The 17,997-nt window shown below is 45.2% G+C and overlaps 1 protein-coding gene across 1 annotated transcript in view; it reads left to right on the plus strand.

The window, feature by feature from the left end:
- The window catches only part of LOC138567391 (fascin-like), a 73,868-nt gene extending 56,240 nt beyond the window's left edge, over window positions 1-17,628 (plus strand). The window contains exons 3-5 of the mRNA XM_069645555.1: window positions 8,455-8,576; window positions 11,040-11,207; window positions 13,849-17,628. Coding sequence (XP_069501656.1) covers window positions 8,455-8,576; window positions 11,040-11,207; window positions 13,849-14,051 — 493 coding nt within the window. The 3' untranslated portion in view covers window positions 14,052-17,628. The remainder of the gene's footprint in view (window positions 1-8,454; window positions 8,577-11,039; window positions 11,208-13,848) is intronic.
- The last annotated feature ends 369 nt before the right edge of the window (window positions 17,629-17,997 follow it).

Below are 17,997 nucleotides of genomic sequence, written 5' to 3' on the forward strand. Positions count from 1 at the left end.
TTGGCTCAGCAGTAGTGAGACTTTAACCTCCATGAAATCATGCCCTAGCGCACATAGGTGAAGGCTCTTCCACTAGGCCTAGAATGTGTACAAACACCAAGTTCTGTAGATTGTAAAGTTGAAAGGAAATCTGGTTGGGATCCTTCTTTGAAGATGAAAAAAACTAACCTTTTTCTCACTCAAATTTTTCCTCTTGAAGTAAAGCATCTGCTGTCCTGGCAGCTTTTGGGGCCGTCCTCTTATTGATGTACGCGGTTATCTGCTATTGCATTTAGCAGCACCCCACAAAATTTGGCAGTAAACACAAACGCGTTGCATTAATTTTTTGTTCCGCTGCACTAAATGCATCAATGATTAGTGAATTACCTGCCTGGAAACTGCCCTTGGGTGGTAGCGGTGCATGGTATAAATCAGTATAACATAACCTCAACTGGTGTTAATTCCTCGGCAATGATTGTGACCACCTGTCCAAGATCCTGTTTAGAAGTTTTTTCACAAGACCTCCATGATGGAATCAGTGTTGCTTGCCACTGCATGGGGACATTTAGTTTAGAATCTGCTTTGAGGAGAGTCCATGCGCAGGGTTATAAGTGGGGGTGGGGGGCAGGGGAGAGCTACAACTGCCACACCAATCAAAATACTATGCAGTGTCTCTAAAATGCAGATGGATAGTCTTCTAGTACTAATCCTGAGATATAAAACATCAGAACAGCCAAACCCCTGAAGGGGAGCATTCCTTTGAAAAGGCTCCAGTTCAGAATGCACCCCAGCGAGCTCATTGCAATCAGAGCAGGGACACCTGGACCAGCCAAAAGGCCTTTACTTGTCCAGGTTTGCACCCTTCTGCATTCGCTTCCTTTCAATCAATCCAGTCCTTCCTGTCGTGGTGCAGGCGTTAAAGTTCAGGGTTTGAAATTGAGGGGAACCGGGGGCGATTTAACTCCTGCTTGTAGCGTAGAAGAACCTGGTAAGCTACACAGACAGCAACCAGGAGCTACCTTTGGCTCCCAGGTCAACTAATGCTGAACAAAAACCTCTTGTGAATTTAACGCTGACTTTGGACAATCTATAAATAAACTTTAGGCATCTATGCAACACTTAAAACATAAGGGGCCAAACAATGGGGGGGAAAAGTATGGTTGGAAGTTAGATTTGTGCAACGCTATGTACTAGCTCCTTGTTCCCCAGTGTTAGCTCCTGGTCACTGGGTATTCTAGTTACCCAGGAGCTCCTACTTATCCAATCCTAATTTCCATCTCTGCAGTGTTGCCTTCCCACTAGCTCATCCAATAGTGCTGCATTGTTCTGACCCAGGAGTGTGCTACAACTTCCTTCACCGATTCTGTGTAATGACCCCTTTGACTTGCTCAAGAACAGCTTTCAACTTTCCTTGTCTCTAACATGAGGACATTGTACAGTAACAATTCGTCCTACCACATCTAGTCTCAATGGTTATCCCAGTTCTTTCTGCATTTTGTGCACAGGTCACAGTAATCCTAGCAATACACAATGTGCTTGGTTAATGGGAGCAAGGGTCTAGCTAACACATTCACCCAATCTGTTTGAAGTTGCGGGGTGTGCCAGTAATATTATCCCTAGTGACGTCCACTGTACCCATGGTCCTTCACGCATCGAGGTCCTCCATTTTTCTCCACCATCATAGTCGGTGCTGTAACGCAAAGTTTTGTTTCGGCTAACGTCATTGATTAATAACATTATTAGAGCTAGTTACTTATTCTGTCCTTTATATTGCCGACCTTCAGCTGTTTTAAGGACAAACCTCCTCGGTCAAAACCTGACTCGATGACGCCCCTTCGGCCTTGAAAGGGCGCACCAGGCCTCGACCCAGACAGAGTGGTGGGGTGGTAATTTCTAAGGCTTCTAAGAGAATGCATATTTACTCTTTGACCCTCTATTTTCACCAAGATGCCTTTCTAACCAATTATGGAAAATACACCTTTTAAATTTTGCCCCAGTTGCAATAAAGTTTCACTGGAAAGACTAGCACCGGGTGTGCAACTTATCTTCTGAGGGACCACGACTAGGGCTACTGTAGAGCTTGTCAGCTTTTCAAACCAAAGACCCTAAAGGGCCGAAAAAAAAAATGTTGGGCCCACCACGCCATGTCGGCTGAAGCCACCGTGGATGTGGAGGGTGCATCCCTTTTCGGACAGTGAAGGCAATGGGGAACCTTCTGATTTCCATGTGCTAGCCCCCGACCCAATCAGACAGGCCGGCGGTGCTGTCACGGGGACGAAACCCGGCAGCAGTAGAACACACAAGGCCAAAAGTCGACGACAACATAGTCTACACAGCCACACATGGCATCAAGGGGCAGGTCCATCTCCTCTGGGCACTTGCGATCACATTTGCCTCACGACAGGCCCCCAAGTTGCGAGACAAAGGACGCGGACGGCGTGTCTATACAGCAACCGAGCGCCAGAAGATGCCCTCCCGTCTGCCACAATTCGACATTCCTTGTTAACATTGAAATCGGCAAAAGACAGACTTCAAATACATCCCATCTGGTGCATAAACATGTACCAGAGTCTCCTTAAAGGGAGAACTTGACCATTCCCATAGGGAGAAAGTGCTTCACATAAGGAGAAAGTGAGTGTTTCCCAAGGGGAGGGTGCTATTGCAGCAGCTGTAACTAAACAAAGTTCCTCTCCATGTTCCTTTGAAGACATTGATGTAGTGACACATGTCCCTTATGGCAGACTTTTTGGAGAAAATCCCCAGGCTATGGAAAGCTTATGGAACACGCCACCTACTAGTGGTGCCACTTCACAACCCCCCCATCAAAAAGGCCACGTCCAGACACCCTTCTAGTTACCCCTCAAGACAGTCCAAATTGATCTGTATGATCCAAATACAGACTGAGGAGCATGATACCCTAGGGGAGGTATATCATTACTATGAGGATGAAGACGTTTATATATTACCCTCTCCTGATCACCTAGACCCGCAGGTGGCAGAGTCACCAGTGGACAACCAACTTACATTTTCATGATCTGCTCATAAAAGCAGCAGAGCATTTCCAAACTCGAACACAATTGGACAAGGATTTTGTAGAGGAGTTATTGGGGGACAAAAGGGCTGTAACCTAGTTTATACCCATTCTACAGTCAATACAGAGAAGGTTTCAACCCTCTCTAGAAACTTCAAATCAAACGCGAGCAGTAAACCTGCATATTGAAAAGCGTCGCCCTGCACCTACAGACCCCTTTTACATCACCGGCCAATTAAAACCAGATACACTGGTGGTCACCACGACAAGGAAAAGGGCAGGAACACACCTAGCTTCATCCGAAGCACACCCGATGAGAGCAAGAAGCGTTCCACATTCGGGAGGAAAGCGGCCACCTCGGCAGCTTTCCAAACAAGAATTGCCATCAATACCACCTTACTGGCAAGTTACAACTGCCACAAGTGGAAGGAGATTGCAACTTTAATGCCTCCCCTCCCCCCACAGAACCCAACTTTCTCTTGCAGTAGCAGAAGGAAAAGGCAGGGTCTAACTGCATCCTAAAATATATCTTGGATGGGGCAGATATTGCTGGTAGAATCGTCGCCGAAGGAACGCTCATAAAAGGCCATGCATGGCTACGCCAATCGGGGTTTAAATTGGTGGCACAGGCAATGCTCCTCAATATGCCTATCAAACATAATGTCCTGTTCGCCAAACCGGTTGAGGATGCATTAAAAAGCGCGAAGGTAGAGTATGACACTCTTTGGGCCAGCTCACTAATAAACCACCAGGCCAAAGAGGTGGGAACAATTTTTGTCGCTTTCGGGGACCAAACTCGCAGAGGGGTTCCAGATATAGCCAAAACCAGGGCTCATCTTGGGGTTCCAATCAAGGACAAGCCTCAAGGATTCCAGAGGCCAGCATAGATCTTGCGGCCAAGGCAGGTGCTCCACTTCCAGAGGTGGAGCAACACCTCCAAAATGACCACCCGCTTCAGGTCCCCTCCCATGCCTGTCCAGTTGGAGGGAGTATAACATGCTTCACCCATGCATGGGAGGGAATCACCTTGGACAAGTGGCGGGTGGTTATTGCATGAAGTTACTGCAGCAACCCCATCCCCTGTGTCAAAGCTCCACCACAGTAGTGGAACAACGCCTTCTTCTAGAAGAGGTCTCAACACTGCTGCTAAAGGATGCCATTGAATCGTCCCGGCGAACCAGGTAAACCAGGGTATCTATTCAACCTACCTACTTCCTTGTGCCAAAGAAAGATCCAACAATGCGCCCAGTGTTACACTTGAGCCCTGCAAACACCTATGTCAAGCCACAAAAATTCCACATGACAACGCTACAAGAAGTCGCCCCACTGCTAAATCGGGGGAGGGTGGGCTATGGCAACCTTGGATATTGATTATTTTCATATTTCAATGTTCCCAGCACACACAATTCTTGCGTTTCAAGATAGCAAACCAACACTACCAATTCAAAGTGCTACTCTTCGGAATAGGATCCGATCCAAGAGTATTCACCAAGGTACTGGCGGTGGTTGCAGTGCACCTGCATAGGGAGGCAATCCCAGCATACCCCTACCTGGACGACTGGCTGATCACAGGGGAGACACCCTAAATTTGCAGGCACAATACACAACTATAAACCTTTTCCAATTGGGCTTCTCAATAAACGAGAAAAAAATCAAGCTTTGTACTAAACAAGACCGAACAGTTCCTAGGAGCTGTCAAAGACAGGACTAATCTTTCTATCAAAGGAAATAATACAAAACATGCTATTTTAAATACCTCTGTACCAAGCCGATCACCAGATAAGCGTACGCAAAGCTATGTTTTCTCGGCATGATGGCATCTTGCATTTACCTGGTCCCACACGCATGTTTGTGCATGCGCCCAATGCAGGAATGGTTGGCAAAATAGTGGTCTTGGGACAGCGGTCAGTGGGACGATCTAGTGGTTGTTCGCCAACACTAGTACAAGCCCTCCGCTGGGGGACCAAGGAGAATATGCTAAAAGGAAAACGCTTCCACGATCCGGCGGTGCAAGCGATAGTTACAACAGACTCATCACTCTCCGAGTAGGGGGCACCGCCTTCATCTCACAGCACATGGTCTGTGGACTCGCATCCCTGCACAGAACCAGATCAACCTGCTGGAACTTCTAGCTCTATTTAAAGTGCTGCAAGTATTCGAGGCACATCTGACAAATCAGTCTGTACAGATCCTAACAGACGGCACCACTGTAATGTTCTTCATCAACAAGCAGGGGGGTGGGGGCACACATTCTCCAAATCTCTGTGCAAGCTAGCACAGAAAATATGGGAATGGGCACTCAGTCTGGGATGTTACTGACTTCCCAACATGTCCCAGGGGAATGCAAGACCCTAGCAGACTCGCTAAGAAGAGATCCCCTACCAGAAGATCACAAATGGTGACTCTATACAAGTGCTGTAGATCATTTTCTCAGTGCGGTTACCCCACATTTGACTTGTTCACTACAGAAGAAAACAAGCAATGCCCAGACTTCACGTCCAGGTTTACCTAAGCAGACTCCAAGGGGAACGCTCTATGGTTGAGTCGCTCAGGGAAATTTGCCTACGCTTTTCCCCCCAACTCCACTAATGAAAAGGGTGGTGAACTAGGTTCACAGAAAAAATTACGCTCTAGGATTAGTGGCTCCCATGTGAGCGAGACAACCCTTGTATCCACATTTGTGCAAACTGGCGATGTGCGATTCCCTTAACTCCTGTGCCAAACCAATTTGCTAACCCAGCACAGTGAACACTTCACCCTCAACCTCCATGAACTTGGCAGCATGGCTCCTGAGGTCCTAGTTTGGACATCTTAATCTACCACAAAGGTGTATGGATATCCTCAAGGAGGCGCGTAAACCAAACACCAGACAACGTTATTTCGACAAGTCGAGGAGATTTGTAATTTGGTGCCAGTGTAAACCAACCCCATAGAATGTACTCCATCCCACATTCTTCAGTACATGCTCCACTTGCTAGACTCAGGGTTAGTCTTTAACTCTATAAAGGTTCACCTGGCGGCATTATCAGCATACTTTACCTCTCAGAATAAAGTTCCATGGTGGAAAGTTCCCGTCATTTAAAGCATTCATGGAGGGAATAGACTTCACCCTCCTATCTTAAAACTACCGCTAGCCTGGGATCTCAACTTAGTACTTGCAAAGCTCATGGGGATCCCCCTCCCCTTTGAGCCTATGCATAAGTCAAGTCTGCTTTCTTGGTGGCTATAACGTTGATAAGAAGTTGGTGAACTTCAAGCTTTGTCAGTGCAAGATCCATTCTTTGTCATCTACAAAGACAAATTGGTATTCAGAACACACCCTAGGTTTTCGGTTAAGTTTTTTTTCTCCAAATTTAATGTAAACCAATCTATTGAGCTACCAGCCTTCTTTCAGAACCCAACAAGCTCAGCTGAGAACTCCATACACTAGATGTAAGGAGGGCAGTCCTTTACTATGTAAACAAAATAAGACCGCTCAGAAAAAACAGACCAACTGTTGGTCTCGTAGCACCAGGCAGAGAAGGAGACCGCATTTCCAAAAATGCCATCTCCAGGTGGATAGTCAGATGCATACAGCTGTTACTCCTCAAGCAAAACACTGCCTTTCACACCAAGAGCTCACTCCACAAGGGGTACAGGAGCTACTTTGGCCTTTATCGCAAACGTTCCGCTGAACACCATTTGCAAAGCAGCTACATGGAGCTCGGTACATGCTTTCACTCGGCACTACTGCATTGAAACGCATTCTAAAGCAGCTACACAGGTGGGACAAGCGGTTCTAAAACATCTATTTGCCACTGGACCTGCTCACAACCCAGGACCTTCTCCTAACACTGCTTGCTAGTCTATGCATAGCATGTGATCGAAGCAGATTCCATAAGCCTCAGAAGGGATACTTAACTCACCGTAATTGTATTTCTGAGATTCACATGCGCCCACCCTTACTCCCCTTGGAGTAGAAGGTGCATAGGTTTTATCTGAGCTTTATCTGATACATAACTGCTTTAAATACACCTGTAATCACGCTACACTTCATGCAACCTCATCTCAAAAACAATCTGAGGGCCGCAATGCGCGAAAGTCCATGGTTACAGTGGACATCACACTAGGGATAGTATTACTGGCATGACCGCTCGACGTCCCTTTTCGAGTTTTCATAAACAACTCTAATACTCTTCAGCTTCCACTAGATTTCGGCCTATGCATAGCTTGTGAATCTAAGCAGATGCAAACATCAGAAATACGATTACGGTGAGTAAAATGGTGGTTTTATTTTTTTGATTTAACTTGTATGAAATAGAATGTACAGGTTTTGTCTTGACGGAATAAGCAACATTTATTGCAGATCTTAATGTTTCATGGTGTCCAGAAATAATTGTTGTAATTGCAAACAGACAATGGGACCGACGTAAAAATTACTTCATCTGCAATTTAAAAAAAAACAAAAAAACATTGGCGTACTTCTTTGTAAACTACTTTAATGGTTCTCCCTTCAGGTGATGGGCTTACCAAGGTTAGGTGAGCTCACTCTAGAACAGGCCACGTAAAACTGGCCATGCAAGAAGCATTCTTCCTGTGGGTCAATCAAGTCTGCCCCTGAGATTTGTTGATGGTCATGGTGCAACAAACCTTTAAGAGGAACTGTTATTTGTGGGACTCCCCATGGCCAGAACCAGTTAGCATCGTAGCCTCAATCACATTACTGTGGAGAGCTTTCACTCGCAATCTGGTGCATTACAGAACTTAAGTGGGGTTGAGGTTCTGCAACATCACGGTTGCTCCCACTTTGAGGAGAAGTTTGTGTTCCGGAAGACGAGGATTTAGAGTGTTCAAGAACTGAACAGGGTTGTGGTCTGCGTCCTCACTTTGAACCAGAGTTTACAGATGTGTACTCCATTTGGACTCCTCCTAATGAATCTTATTGATTATGGCAGCCATAATGTTCTTTGGTCTAAAATGGCATGCTCACAACCATTGTGTAGATTTCTCCGTTTTTCAGGATGCATTTTGGATGTGAGGTCTGCCATGGAATTGGCTGTGCCTTGGTCGGAAAAGATGACATTTTTGCTCTGAAATACGGATACTCTTGTTTGGAAACTTTAAGATTTAAAATGTGAATTTTTACTTTTCTAACCTCTTTGGTTTGTGAGATGGGTATCCCTTTAAAATAAAACCTTAACTGGATTTTTGGAAAATGGGGACGTGTTTCTCTATTTTTGAAGAATCTACATGCCAACTTTCAAGCACGGTTGCATTCCACCTATAGTGGGCCTGACTGGATTGCTTCCTTTGGGGTGTGAACAAGACTGCATAATTTGTTTCCCATCGGTACTGGCATAGCAGACTGGGAAGGTTCACCACGGGAAATTGCCAATGCTTCTGGTAAATTTGAAGCATTTCCATGCATCGCTCTAGAGTTTTTTTTCTCTGCTTTTGTATTACAGGAGTGCCAGCTGTTACTTTGAAATTGATTGGTGTGGTAAGCGCATTACCCTCAAAGCTTCAAATGGCAAATACATTACAGCAAAGAAAAATGGACAGCTGGCCGCAACTGTCGATACTCCTGGTAAGCTTTGTTTCTGTTGCTGGCCTGTAAGGATTGGAAGCTTGAATGTATGGTGGTCTTCCGAGAAGGAATGTTCAAAGGCATTCAGGATGGGGGGGTGTTCGGGAGATGGTTGCAGGTTGGAAATAGGAGGGAGGGTGTGATGCATTTGATTCTGTCATGGTTCCAATTTATAGAATGTGCAAAGGCTGTGCTGCCTAGTAATGTGTATGATGCATGTTTCCAGGCTTTGCTCTACATACCCCTTCTCACAAAGCTGCTTGGGTTTTTTTCTTTTTTTTGTTTTAGTTCTGTATTCCCACCCTGGTGTGCTGTCCTATCTTTCTGGTCGTAATGCAGTTAATTTTGGTTTCCATGCTTACTGCTACAGAGATGGTGCCTTCTGGGCAATTGACCATGTGATTGTAGGGAAAACAATCGTTTTTGCATGGAGTTGTAAAGCAGACTTTCTGCAGTATCCTGATCAAGGATGTTTTGGTGGGTTGAAAGCCAGTGTTTCCAAAACACCAGTTTCTAGAAGAATAAAAGCATTTGATGGTGTGCCAAATGTTGGCTTCATGCCAACAAATCCTTCGGTCTAGTGCCAGAAAAGCTTAGATGAAAGGAAGCCTTGTCTGCTCAGAGCTATAATTTGGATGACTTGGGTGGGTGCCTTTTTGTTTAGGCCAGATCTCCTGCGTTTCTTGTGGTTTGCTTATTTAGTGGACAGCCCCGTTCCGGCACGTCTGTGCATCTTGAGACTGCCCACTCCACGGCTTCCCCTTACTAATTTCTTTTCATTGTACTCCTCTGGGTTTGGCGAGTTGCTCACTCATGTCCCCTTAAGTAGGATCTTTAAAACCTGCCTGTGCTTTCAATTTCCTGCGAGTGATTGAGGGACTTGATATGGTGTGCTGTACCTGTAATCAGATCGAGTATAACCCGTTTAAGCAATGCTAAACACCTTTTGGTTGCTGCACAAGAGCACACTGGGGCCTGTGATCTTCAAAGGTAGCCATGCAATATGTGCAAGCTAAAAATGGCACTGTCTTTGCGATATCATGTTTGTGCTGGGTTTATGCAGGGTGTTCCTGTCATAGGAAGGCTGCGTTAGGCATACAGAGAAACGAGTTAATTCACCAAAATCATTGAGCCCAATGACCTCACAAGAATTAAGTGGTGCTTTCGGTGCAAAACGTACTAAGGTACTGTTGTATGCTGATGGTGTTCCAGTGGCGATGTGCGGGGACCATGCAATTGCATGTCGGAGAGTAACCTCCACATGCGCAGGTGCATCAATCGGTTGTCCTGTGTTGCTTCATGTTCCAAGTAAATGGCATTAGAACCAATTATTTTACACTTATCTCTAGTTGAAATGCCTAACAATCTTTTTTGTGCTGCCATGTGTGGGGCGGGAAACTGATACTCGCCCATTAGTAACTTTCATATTTGCGAAAGTGCAGGGGGGGGCGGGGGAGTGCAGAATGGGCACGTGCAGGGATCCCCAGAACACGAGCATAAGGGTCCAGGTCGTGCATAGGCAAATCCCGTAGTCCCAGACATGAAGGCCAGGCCAGACCAATGTGCAGGGAGACGGGAGAGCAGGTAAGTGCAGCAAGGAAACACCAACCACAAAAGGAGCGAGAGGTGTATAGGCACGAATCGCATAAAAGAAACAGTAGGTCTAACCAGGAAAGGAAAGCCGAGCCAGAGGCTAAAATAAAAGCGAGAGACCTACTGTGGCAATATCACCAATATGACGTGTGCATGGTCACATGGCCAGGGGCAAGTGCCGAAGCGGAGTGAAAGCTGGCCATGAGTGTAGGAACCAAATCCGAAGGATCTGAGCATTTCTTTGATAGCCTGGCATGCCTCCTGCCATTATAAATGCTGTGATCTGTCCCTTTTTTTATGGTCCCCCAACCTTTATCCTAAAGACTCCAAATGTGGTAAGCATCCCTGTGCTTGGCACTAGCTTGGGGGTAATGATGCATGGGGAGGGGTAGGGCTTTCCTTTTTGCGGTCACACTCCATGCCTGATGCAGTGCTGTGGTTGGAGAACATGGCACCATGGTATGGCAATATGGCGCCACTACCATTAATTTCTTGTTTTTTTTTCTTCTCTTGGCTTATTCCTCCGGCCTGTAGGTGGGGGGGGGGGAGAGGTGGGCTGGTGAAACTGGGCACGAAAGGTATGGCCCTGCACAAGCTTCCAGTGGCGGCCTTTAGGGTAGATTTATTTTTCCTCTTAGCCCACCAAGTATCCAATGGAATGTCTGGGGGGGGGGGTGCAGGCTGGGGGATTCAAAGGTGGTGGGACGGGGGGAGCGGGGGCTTGACTCTTAAAGAAACCTAATTCCCTGAGACTGCAGGGTGTGTGAGAATCACTGGCATATCAAGAGAAATCTTGGACTGTACAACTGTTGACTCTTAATCATCAGATACCACCCACTGATTTTAAGTGTAATCTTTGTTCCTGTATAGGGGAGACGGAGTCATTTGTGATGAAATTGATAAACCGTCCAATCATTGTCCTTCGAGGGGAACATGGCTTCATTGGCTGTCGGAAGGTGACTGGCATGCTTGACTCCAATCGCTCTTCCTACGATGTCTTTCAACTGGAGTTCAATGATGGTGCATACAATCTCAAAGGTGAGCCCATTGGTTTGGGGGCCAATCCCTAACCAAGCATGACATCTATGCCAGATTTGGTATATGTATTAACTCTCTATAGCTTTGCTTATTAAATCGCCCTAATAAGGCTTTCTGAGCAAAACCGATGCCTTGAAAGGACCTCTCGTAAATTTGCAACCTGAAATCCAGTGAAGTTAGAAGGCCATTGCTTGGCAGAATCCAATGGTTTATTGCAGGGTCTGGTATAGCTGTGGATGGACCCTCCTTGTGCCAGCCATGTGTTTCTGAACCTTGAAACATGAGATTGTGTACTACTGAAGTCTACCTGAAACCTGTTTTTCTGATCTTCTGTGGCTGGCAACTCTTCATGTGGTCCAAATTTTTAAACCCTCTAGGATATCGTCATAGTCTGCTGCTAGAATGATTTGTGTTTCTGAAATGCAAACTCGCCTAGAGCAAGAGTTTGCGTCAGGCAGATGGACCTTTGTAGTAATACACAAACAGCCTTGATATGGAGTGGACAAGGCGAGTAATTGGAAATTATAATGTTGATTACTTGTCCTCAATCTTGTTGGTGCTGCCTAAACGGGGTTTTGTTTGCTCCCAAGGCTGCAGAGAGCTTTAAACATCACAATAAAGAAAGAATTCAAACACTGCTTGACAGGCGCTCCAACATCTTTTGTTGTAGAAAATTGTCTGTACTGTTTATACAGAATAAGAAGGAATCATATTTTTGTTTGCCCTCAACACATGTTTCCCCACTTTACTTTCAGTGGTTCTTCAGGAGGTAAATGTACACATAGCTTTTGTGAACAAGAAAAGAAAAGGAGAAAACATTTTATTATTTTTTTACAAAAATAATCGAGATATTGATAGACTGGTCAGTTAATATGATCAAAAATGTCTAGAAGTTCCTTAATATTAGGAACAGACCAGGCGCCTTAGACATTTTGCATCTGATTAACCAAGATTGAACCAAATTTGTACAAGTGAATTTCTCATTCATAAACATAATTTGCCAAAGGAAAGGAAAGGATTCGGATTCACGTTACCCTCTAAGTAAACACTTCCTAGAAAATCACAGGCAAGAAGATATCACCCTGATAAGATTTTTTGGCATAGAACAAGTCATTATCTCTAACAGAGGAAACCGAGAAAAGCTATGCAAAATGGAAGCTAATTGGATTTTCTATATGGACCGCACAAATACAGGTTTAAATGCGGACCATGAACTATGTCACTTTTTTAATAAAAAAACATACATCAGACGCTTATATAAATATGCATGCTTATATTTTCCAACTACTAAGCAACCTCTAAACCGCTTCAGAAATGTTCTTTAAAATTGATATTTTTTCAGAAAAGGTTAGAATTTGATCAGCTTGATACGAAGTCTTTAGCATGCTCATTAGAGCAATACCAACGATTGATGTTCATTCACCAATATTACCAATATCTTTTTCATGCCACTTATCATAACGTGTTTGAAAACTAACTGCAAATAATGGTTCACAAGCAAAACTGATTAGACATATATTTTTATCAATTGCAGTTCCAAAATTGAAAAATGAGATTAATAATCAAACCTATAACTAGTATTTAACACCAACATTAGCCGCCGCAGTGCGATTTTGGTCATTTCGGCCAATGGTGGATGTCGTCACATGATAACACGCCCAATCAGACAGCTTCCTGAGTTGACACCAATCTGTTTAGCATGGCCAATTTGTAAGTAACAAACAATAGCTTTCATTTGTCTCCCCCGCCTGCCCCTAGTGCCCAATGGCATGAAGGGTGCTCTGGCTAGGCTTTGTCTATTCACTCCTGCTACCCGGAGTGATGCTTCACTAGACCCTGCTAGCCAAATGACCAGCTAATGCCAGTGCTTCTGGCAAAGCATGGACCATGACTAGGTCTCTGAAGGATACAAAACGTTTCAATAGACTCTGCTGTTTTTCAATGGGTAAGCCTAAAATATTGAAAGGCTCACCTTTCTAGTGAACCTTTTGCAGAATACATGGTTTCGGGAGCTAGGTGGCCACTAGCTAGCATGTATTGCAACCTGCATCCTTTCCTACTGAATGTTATGTACATACTTGCACCCTCTCCTTTTTCATGGGAACTGGGTGTATGATGTTCCTGCAGGGAGTGAAGGGTGTGCAATCCCAGAGTGAAGTATTATGGGGAGTAATTGTAGGATGATGCCACATGTGAAGGGCATCTGTGCTCTCATGCGGTTATGCATGCTGCACATCTCCAAATGAAGAGACATTTTTGCACTGAACCTACCCAAGCAGTCTTACCAGATTGTCCTGGCAGGTTATGGTGGACGAGGGAACACGTTTTTAAAAAAAATCAGTTCGTAGATGAGAAGTCGTCCCATTAAAAGCTACATATTCATCGGTCCGTAGCCATATGCTCAAGGATAAGCAGTCTGTTTTTGTTGACTTATTTTACGCTCAAGCTTCCATTATGTAGCGTAGCGGCCTGCTCCAAGCAATGACCATTACCAACTAAGCTCACGAAAGCAATTTTTGCTGCACGAGAGAACAAAATCAGAGCTGACTTGGTGTAGGGTGGTGGTGGTATACTTGTCGTGGAGTGACGTGGGCCCTTTTCCGTATCTTAAGTAACCCTGTGTATTGTTTGTCATCTTTAGATTCCACTGGAAAGTACTGGACCGTGGGGAGCGATTCCTCTGTGATGAGCAGCAGCAGCACCCCCGTGGACTTCTACTTTGAGTTCTGTGACTATAACAAGGTGGCCATCAAGGTCAATGATCTCTACTTGAAGGGCGACCACGCTGGAGTGCTGAAGGCCTCTGCTGAGTCTGTCGAGCCAGCCACCCTTTGGGAATACTAACTGCACTTTACCCAACGCGCTCTACCACAATATTTTTTTTTTTGTTGGCAAAACATCGCCCTAGGACCCGTTTCACATGCCTGCCATGGAATCAAGAATTGCTTCGGTTTACGTTTTCCTCTTTTTGCCTGGTTTTCCTAATGCGCTCCCAACTGAACCGTATGCCAGTGGGAGAGCTGTGCTTTATAAAGTATATGGGGAGTTTATTTTTATGAATTACTATTTTTGTGCTGTTTTTGGCTTATAAATGTCTGTGCTGCGTACAACACATTGGCAAGCCAATGCCAACCCTCACACCTACACCAGTGTATCTCACGTCTCTGTTTTAGAGGCATTTTGGGGGTACTCCACAGCTTTATTTGCCCTCGCAGTATTTGTGCCATGCTGACTCCTTTCCTGTTTTCCCACTAAGAATTTGGAGGTTAGCCACTATTAAGCTGGACAGGCCTTGTGGGGTTTTGATTACTGGGGTGATTGGATGTTCCCTATTTTGCGGAATGAAGTCCCAAAACACCCCTGGCCCTCTTTAGCTGGAGTCACTGGCTACTTGCTCTGTAAAAGTACTCTGGGGCGACCTGTAAACATAGCTGTATGGTACCCAGGGGTCTGGCATTCTTTGTAAATGTGGACCGAGTCTGGTGATCGCAAAACAATTTGCACTTTCTTTGTGGAGACCCATCCAGGTAGGAAACTGTCCAGCTCATAAGACCTGCACCTTTAACCACAGCCATGTTGGTTTAATGTGGGGAGGAGTGCAAGCCGAATTGTTCTAAGCTGTTAGGGGCGTATATACATCTCAAATGTACTCTAGGTGCAGCATGTAATTAGCAGGCCGGCCTCCACATTGGCTCTTGTACATTTAAACCAAATTTAAACCCACTGCTGTAGGCCATCACTGACTATTCTCCCTCTAGAAATGTGATTGCATTTAGCAATGGTAGGGAAGGAACTAAACAGCCATGACATTTCCTGCAATAATGGATCTACATTCGGGCAATAAAGACCTCCCTGCCTGCCCAGTGGTGGTCTTTGTGGTGCTGTTATGCAAGTGATTTATTTTCTGCCTCTTACTTAGAATGTTGCCTGTGCACTGCCCAGTGCACCTAGTCTAGAGGAATTTAAGGGTGGCCCTGCTGCCTTTATTTGATAGCAGTGTAATTGCCACCCTGAGAGGACTGGCTGCACTCTGTGCTGCTCAGTGCATGACTGCAGCAGGGAAGTGTCTCCCCACCGCTGTCACTGGTGACAGTCGGATTTGTGAAGCCCCTGATGCCACCCTTTTAATGCCTGACCGTCAGGAATGGCCTGTTCTGTGACGGCCTCTTTGCCTTCAGGGTGATACAGGCACTGGTGATTAGGGGGGCAAGCGGATATGCACCGGTGGTAAAGTGGGTGGGACTCGAGCCGTAGCAGGCCTTGGCCATCTTTTAAAAGTTCATCATTGTGGTAGCTCAGGCCCCTTTTATGTAGACTAAGCAACAGTGGGGAGTTCGCTGCTCGCCGGCGCATGTTCCAATCTCCTTTGTGGGCGTGCTACAGGGCCGTGCCCTGAAATAATGGACTGCATCCCAAGTAAAAGGTGAGCAAGGCAAAGGCATCTATTGGCTGAGCTCAGTTACTGCGTGGTGGAATTGGTAGCATTGGTGAACGTTCTACAGGGCAGTGAGCATCAACCACCCACTAATGCCTTAAGTTAACCTAAGCTCAACTTTTGTTTTTTGCTTTGTGTACTAGCGAAGCAATATTAGTTTACATAATGAATACCTTAAGTGAGCTGGCAACAAACTGTCGGATTCTGATTGGCTGGTAGAGCATTGATGCATTGTAGGACTCCTCTGCAAAGCAGAGCTTGTTCACCAGTTTGGGGGCGGGAGGGTCCCTCGTGCCAAGCAGTCTTGACTAGAGTACATGTTTAAGCGTGATTCATACGTATGTAGTGTAGGCCTACTTGAAAGCACAGCAAATTGACTGAGTGGGGCCAAGATCTAGTTGCACAGAGGACGTGCAGGGCATAGGATGCTGTGACCGTAACTGGGCTTGCCATGCAAACGTGCGGTTTAGAAGCAGAAACAAAGTACATTAAACTGGATCCATTATTCTCCCAAACTTGATTTCCATCTCAAATTTGGGTGTTAATATGGAAAACGGTGTTTTGTAGTTGCAAGCTAAGTGCTCTGCAACAAGAGCCAAAGGAGAGAGCAGGCTTTTTCCAAACAGTTTTGGCGTGATTTCCTGCAAAGTGACTGGAAGATAAAATGTAAAGCAAAACAAATCTAGGATTTATCCTTGCTGGCAATTATTTATTTTTTAAATGTAAACTGGAATCGACATCTTTTCTGCATAGTTCCACCGTTTTAGCATAGTTCTTATTTTTACCTGCCATTAACTGGTTTGGTGCATGTAGCCTCACCCACCTCCTGTGATTTCCCAATGCAATGCCTTACCCAGTAAGCGGGGCATTCAATGTTCCAAAGGGGAGTGGGAGTGGAAGGGCAAGCTCTTGGCCTCGCTTAAGTGCGCCTCCCTGTTGATACTCGAGCTATGGTGCATGTTCTCAGAAAGCTGAGAAACCAATCAAACATGTTTTGTTTTCCCCTGGTTTTAAACATTTCTGAACATTCCATATGGTCCTCATCTAATGTAGGTGTGAAGTAGACCATGCTGCTTTGAACACGTGTGCTGTGCGATGCGGAAAGTCCTTCTTGCCCTTACATAGGAAGCTGCCATTTTTGTATGCAAGCCAGGCCGATTCCTTCCTTCTCCTGCTCTGTGGTGAATTGCTACATGTTTCTGTCGGAGTCCAATGCAATGGAGTGACTTTTTTGCCACTTAGTTCCAGAATGCAGCACTTCCGAACCGTTGGACCCTTCTAATTTTAAAAATCATATACCAATGCACTTGGCCAGACCCCCTAGCCACTGGGCCCAAGCGCTTGCACCTTACTAATGACTGCAATGAGCTTGTCCTGTTGGAACCATGGGGCTAGCCAGATACTAAAATGACTTTACAGCCAATACTCATTAGTCGGTTCTATTGTACGCCATGACCAAAAGGCAGGAGCCTTAAAAGTTGGTTTGTGGTATGTTTCCATTGTTTTAGAGGTAACAATTTTGTGGGGGCAATGGAAATGCCAATTTTATTTTCAGTGACTAGGCTGCTGTGTGGGAAGGTGTCATATGCTAAATATTAGAAGTTCCTCGAAGTGAATGTGTAATGTTCAGGTAGAAAACATTAAGTGTTATCAAAAGCGAAAACATTGAGGAAAACGAATTGACGAAGTAAAGCCTTCGGGATATCTTGGGACTTCATATGGGAGGCAGAGTCTGTTACGCTGGGTCTCGGCCATGTTCGCGCCTGCTGCCTCCGACTCGTGTAACCAAGTGTTGGCAGCTGAGTGTTAGGTTGAGAATCTCTCGCTCTTGTGTATCGAGTGGAATGGTTTGGAAGCGTTCAACTTGAATATTTTGTTAAAGGGTCTTTTTTTTTATTCTTTCTTTTTTGTAAGTGCCATTTGTATAACTTAATGAGAAAAAGTAGCATTCAATGGAGGAAAAATAAAATTTGCATTCCGATACGACATCTGCTGTGGTTTGTCAACTGTTTGGATGATGGGTGAATTTACTTGCCGTTTCAAATCCAATATTCTGGAGCAAAGCTTGATGATTCATGTGTGTGGTGTGTAATTTTTTTAAAATGTGGGGTAGAGGGTCCTTTTCCTAACCTGTAGAAGACACGGGGCCGAAGTACAAGAGAAACGAGGTCACTACTCGAGGTGTGGCCTGTTTCCTGCAACTAGAAGTTGTGGTGCAGGAAAATGATCGCAAGGCACTCATTGGTAGTTATTTTCCTTGTCCCTGGACTGCGCATGTTCTTAGTACAAATCTGCTTGTGGCAGCCTTGGCTTCCCTCAAAACCGACATTGGATTACAGGTCATCAGACCACGCT

This window comes from Ambystoma mexicanum, chromosome 2p, assembly GCF_040938575.1.
Source record: "Ambystoma mexicanum isolate Mex_15411 chromosome 2p, UKY_AmexF1_1, whole genome shotgun sequence".
Taxonomy (NCBI): Eukaryota; Metazoa; Chordata; class Amphibia; order Caudata; family Ambystomatidae; genus Ambystoma; species Ambystoma mexicanum.